Consider the following 4,426-nt stretch of genomic DNA (forward strand, 5'->3'; position numbering starts at 1 on the left):
AACCAAAGGACAGGAGAGGGGCAGGTGGGGAGGAAGAGAAGGGGACACAGGACATTTGAATGGAAAAAAATGAAAAAAAGCAACAAGCCACAAAGAGACAGAGGGGGAGGACAGGCGGTACGGGGAGGAGGAGGTGGGGGAGGAGGGCAAGGGAGAGAGACAAGGAGGGCGGGAGAAGTCAAAAACCAACACAACAAAGTGAAAAGAGAAATGAGAAATGGAGTTTTGTAAGTTTCGGGGTTAAAATAGCAGAAGTTTCAAAAATTACTCACAGGGTCCAGAGGACAGAAATCATAATCGAAACAAAAAACGGAAGCCGGGTTAAAGGAAAGCGAAAGGCAGCGGGCAGCCAGCAAGGCATGAGCCGTAAGGACCAGGCTGGCCGGAACTCAAACGTGATCCACAACCAAAGAGGAAGCAGCTGCAGGCGGGGGGGACGGCAGGTGGGCAGGGGCTGGGGGTCAGAGTAGGGGACCAGAGTGGCGGGGGCCATGTCCACCCCTTCCCGGGCCCTCCTTGGCTTGGGAAGGAGCCCGGTGGTGGGCGGGGTCAGAGGTCACAGTGGGGAGTGAAGACCCTGCCCAGAGGGCTGTGGGATGTGCCCCCCGCCTCAGGGTCCCCCATGTTGGGGTCTGGGGCAACTCCTGCCACACCCACCTGCCGGTGTGCCATGTGCTCTCGGCCCTCGCTAGGGGAGCGGGACCAGCGCTGGTCCCGGGTCCGGGCTCGGTGGTCCTGCCTCTCTTGGGCATAGCGCTCCTTGTCAGGGGGTGGGGGGTGGTGGTGGTGGTGGTGGTGATGGTGCTGCCGGTGCTTCCGGTCCTTGGGCCGGCCCCGCTCCTGGTCCCGCTCCTTCGGTGGCAGATCCCCGGACTGGGTGGTCATGCTTAGGTCTGTCCCCAAGCCTGGGCCAGACAGGGATCAGACAGGGAAGGGTAGGGCAGGATATGCACACGGGAGACCGGCAAGGGGGCGTGTGCATAGAGAGGGGCACCTTCCCTGGACCAAGAAGGGCTTCATGGGCACTGAGGGTCTGGTTCCCGGGCTCCTATGGTCCAGCTTGGCCCCCTTGGTCCCATCTAGGCCTCCCCTTCTTCTCTCTGTGCCTATCCCCCCATGTTTGCAGTTCCCCTCTCCCCTCCCCTGGCCCCTGGTAGAGCCTCTGGTCCCTGGGCCTTGAGGGGCAGCCCACCTGTGTCCACGTCTGTGTATCGGCCCAGGGAGCGCTCGGAGGCGCGGTGGCTGCGCTCACGGCGCCGCTGGTGGTGCCGCTGGTTCTCCTCAGGCGGCACCCTCTCTAGGGAGTAGTCATCCAGCCGCCGGGCCTTAGGGCCCAGCACGGAGGCTGAGCGCTTCATGGGGCTGGTGTCTGAGATGGTCTGGGGGGGACAGGTGGGTGGGCTGGGGTCAGCAGCTGGCACCAAGTGGTCTAGGTCTGTCTTGCCCCACTGGCCATCAGTGATGGTGTGTGACCATCCGGGAGCAGGATCTGAGGAGGGGAGGGGCTTGACTCCTGATTAACCAGGGCCCTGGGACACCTCTGTCCTCCCCCCACCCCATCCTGGGTTCTGGCCAGAAGGCTCCATCTGATTCACCCTTGCTGCTTCTCAGGACCACCCCTGGGGGTATCCCCCAGCATTGGGGTCCAGCCAGAGACATGCAGGCCAGCTGATGAGAAGACCTTTCCCATCCAGTGCAAACCTGGACCCGGGCACTGGGCAGCATGCCCTGTCCTCACCCCCGCCTGCTCTTTTGGAGGGTGCGAAGCCTTGACTTCCATGGCTGTCAGGCATATAGGCTCAGGGCTCGGAGCCCAGCACCCCAGCTCACTGTCTTCCTCGGCCAGCAGGGCTCGGGCTTTCTTGCCCACCTGGGGGGCTGCCCTGGCACTTGAGGTCCTGGGAGACCTGCCTTCTCATCCTTGCCCCACAGCCTGGGAGCCTGTGTGTGCTGCACCCCCGGAATCAAGCCATGGAGAGAGGGGGGCCTTTGGTTCCCTACAACTGGAAGAAGGGAGGAGAACAGGGCAGACACCCCCTAGGACCTGGCCCAGCTGAGTGGCTGGTGGCACTGCCCGAGGCAGGAGTTTTAAGGGCCATATTGCTGCAGGACCAGAGGGTCAGGAATGGTCAGGAGAATGAGAAAGAGTGGGCCAGGTGTAGGGGGAAGGTCAGGATTCTTGGAATGATGGACCCCCTGGCTTGGGGGCTCTGAGGAAAGGGGGTGGAGGGGGAAGAGAGGTGGGGCAGGTCCACCTCCCCCAGTGCACACGTGGGGCACACAGAGAACACAACACAGGAAGATGGGGCTCCATGGGGGAGGGAACGTGGTCTGCAAAGAAAGGGTCTGGGTAGGCAGAGATGACAGGACTCCCCTGAGGGGGGGTGGGCGGGAAGAGGGGGCCGGAGCCCAGCTGGGCAGCAGGCGGGCTTGCGGTACATACACTGAGGTTATTCCCACGTGGCCGGCCCCTTCTCCTCTGTCACAGCCCCATGGGATGGTGCACACAGAAAAAAACAGAAAGAAGAAAATAAATATAAAAGCTGAGAGAGGGAGTGAGCTCGAGTGAGAGGGAGGATGGAAGGATGGAAAGAGAGGTTAAAGTCCCTGGTGAGTGGGTGACCCCTGATCCACCAGCAGTCCTCCCAGAGGCACAGAGGAGACAGACAGGAGATACCACAGACAGACAGATGGCAGAGGCAGGAGACAGACAGATGGGATGGCGTGGCTGCAGGCCCCTGCCCCCGGGCTCTGCCTCATGCAATGCCCCAGCCCTGTCTCCAGCTGACACTCAAAGCTTGTTGGGGGGCGGGGGCTGGCCATCAGCTGGGTTTGTCCCAACCCGCTTCCTGGGGCCCAGCAGCTAAGTCTTGGGGTGGAGAGGGAGGCTGGCAGGATGGGGCCGGGCAGCCACATGCAGGCTGGGTGCCCCCCGCCCAAGTTCCCAGCAGCCAGAGGCCAGGCCCCTGGGCCACCCTGGCCCAGCCAGGCACAGCGCAGCCTGCCACCCCGTGCAGATGCTTTGGCACAGCACACAGGCAGCCTGCCACAGTCAGACATGCTGCCCTGCCTCTCGGGCTGGGTGGGCAGCCAGCCATGCTTCTGGCTTCTGACCCCGTGGGTCTGGAGCAGCAGGATCTGCATACCCACCCACCCCCAGAGGGCCCTGCAGCTGAGTAAAGCAGCTACACACAGACACACATCAGGCACACGCCACTGCCCCTCCCCAGTGGCCCCCACAGAGACCAGACAGGATGAACCCCAGCTGTCCCAGGCCCTCCCCACACTCTGCCACCAGGTCCTACAACCTGTCAGGTTCCTGAGAGCAGACCCACACATGCATGTGTGTGCATGTGTATGAAAACACGTGTCTACGTGTATATGTGCGCACGTCTGTGTGTGTGTGCATGCTTATAGTCTCATAAATCACCTCCCACATTCCCACATGTGTCCTCCACATCCTCCCACCTCAGCACCCACAAACAGGGCAGCGACAAGCCACTTGGCAGTGGTTACCACACTCTGCCCCAAGGGAGCCCCTTTCTCTTTGCCCTTCATTGGAAGGAGCTAAGAAGACTGAGTCCTCCAGGTGCCCCAGGTATGGCCACGTGGGGTCTGCGTGCTGCTGCTGAGGGCACAGGAGACCCCGCCCAGGCCTGAGTTCTGGAGGAAGGAGATGCCCTGGGCTGTGGGATGCAAGGCCTCTGGGGCACAAGTCCCACCACAGGGGGATGGGTGAAAGCGCTCACCTGGTTCTCCGCGGGGAGGCGCGGCATGGAGGTGGCCCTGGCCTGGCCTTCCATGGGGAGGTAGCGCTCGCTGTCTGAGTAGCCATCCCGGCCCATCTCTCGCATCTCCACAGACTGCGGGGCAGATGGCAAGGCTGGGTGAGCCCCGGGGCTAGCTGCTAGGACCCCAGGGACAGCCCGGCGAGTCTGGAACTGCAGGCAGAGGGCCCAGACCCCGCCCTCCTGTATTGCTTGGTCCAAGCCTTTGGGGCAGTGAGGGTACAGAGGCACCTGAGAGTTGGGCTGGCTGTTGGGCATGTCAGTAGGGGGCCCCCGCTCCGGGCTCCATGTGCCCGTCTTCTGGAACATCTCTTGGGCTCGCTGGGTCACCCAGGAAGGGCTCTCCTTGATGCCACTTTCGTGAGCCATCCTGCATGTGGGACACAGGCCAGCGTGGCAGTGGGCACTTCGGGGGCTTCTGCATCTGGGACTGGTGCCCCTGCCCCTCCATCCCCTCCTCCTGGCCGGAGCCACACTCACAGGCCTCCTCCTGGGTCCAGCTGGGTGGAGGGAAGGGCGTTCTGGCCAGGCCCCCCCTCCTGCGTTGGTGATGGGGGCTCCATGCGCTGGAACATGAGGGGTGTCCGGTTCTGGGGAGGCAGAGAGGAGTATGTGTGCACTGGATGGGGGTGCTGTGG

The 4,426-nt window shown here is 62.7% G+C and overlaps 1 protein-coding gene across 1 annotated transcript in view; it reads right to left on the reverse strand.

The window, feature by feature from the left end:
- Positions 1-549: 549 nt before the first annotated feature.
- CACNA1A (calcium voltage-gated channel subunit alpha1 A) overlaps positions 550-4,426 on the reverse strand; it is a gene marked incomplete at its 5' end in the record, with an annotated part of 168,357 nt that continues 164,480 nt past the window's right edge. The window contains 6 exons of the mRNA XM_023524598.1: positions 550-905; positions 1,193-1,379; positions 2,444-2,479; positions 3,750-3,863; positions 4,020-4,158; positions 4,269-4,378. Coding sequence (XP_023380366.1) covers positions 550-905; positions 1,193-1,379; positions 2,444-2,479; positions 3,750-3,863; positions 4,020-4,158; positions 4,269-4,378 — 942 coding nt within the window. The remainder of the gene's footprint in view (positions 906-1,192; positions 1,380-2,443; positions 2,480-3,749; positions 3,864-4,019; positions 4,159-4,268; positions 4,379-4,426) is intronic.

The sequence above is a fragment of the Pteropus vampyrus genome, unplaced genomic scaffold, assembly GCF_000151845.1.
Source record: "Pteropus vampyrus isolate Shadow unplaced genomic scaffold, Pvam_2.0 Scaffold482, whole genome shotgun sequence".
Lineage (NCBI taxonomy): Eukaryota > Metazoa > Chordata > Mammalia > Chiroptera > Pteropodidae > Pteropus > Pteropus vampyrus.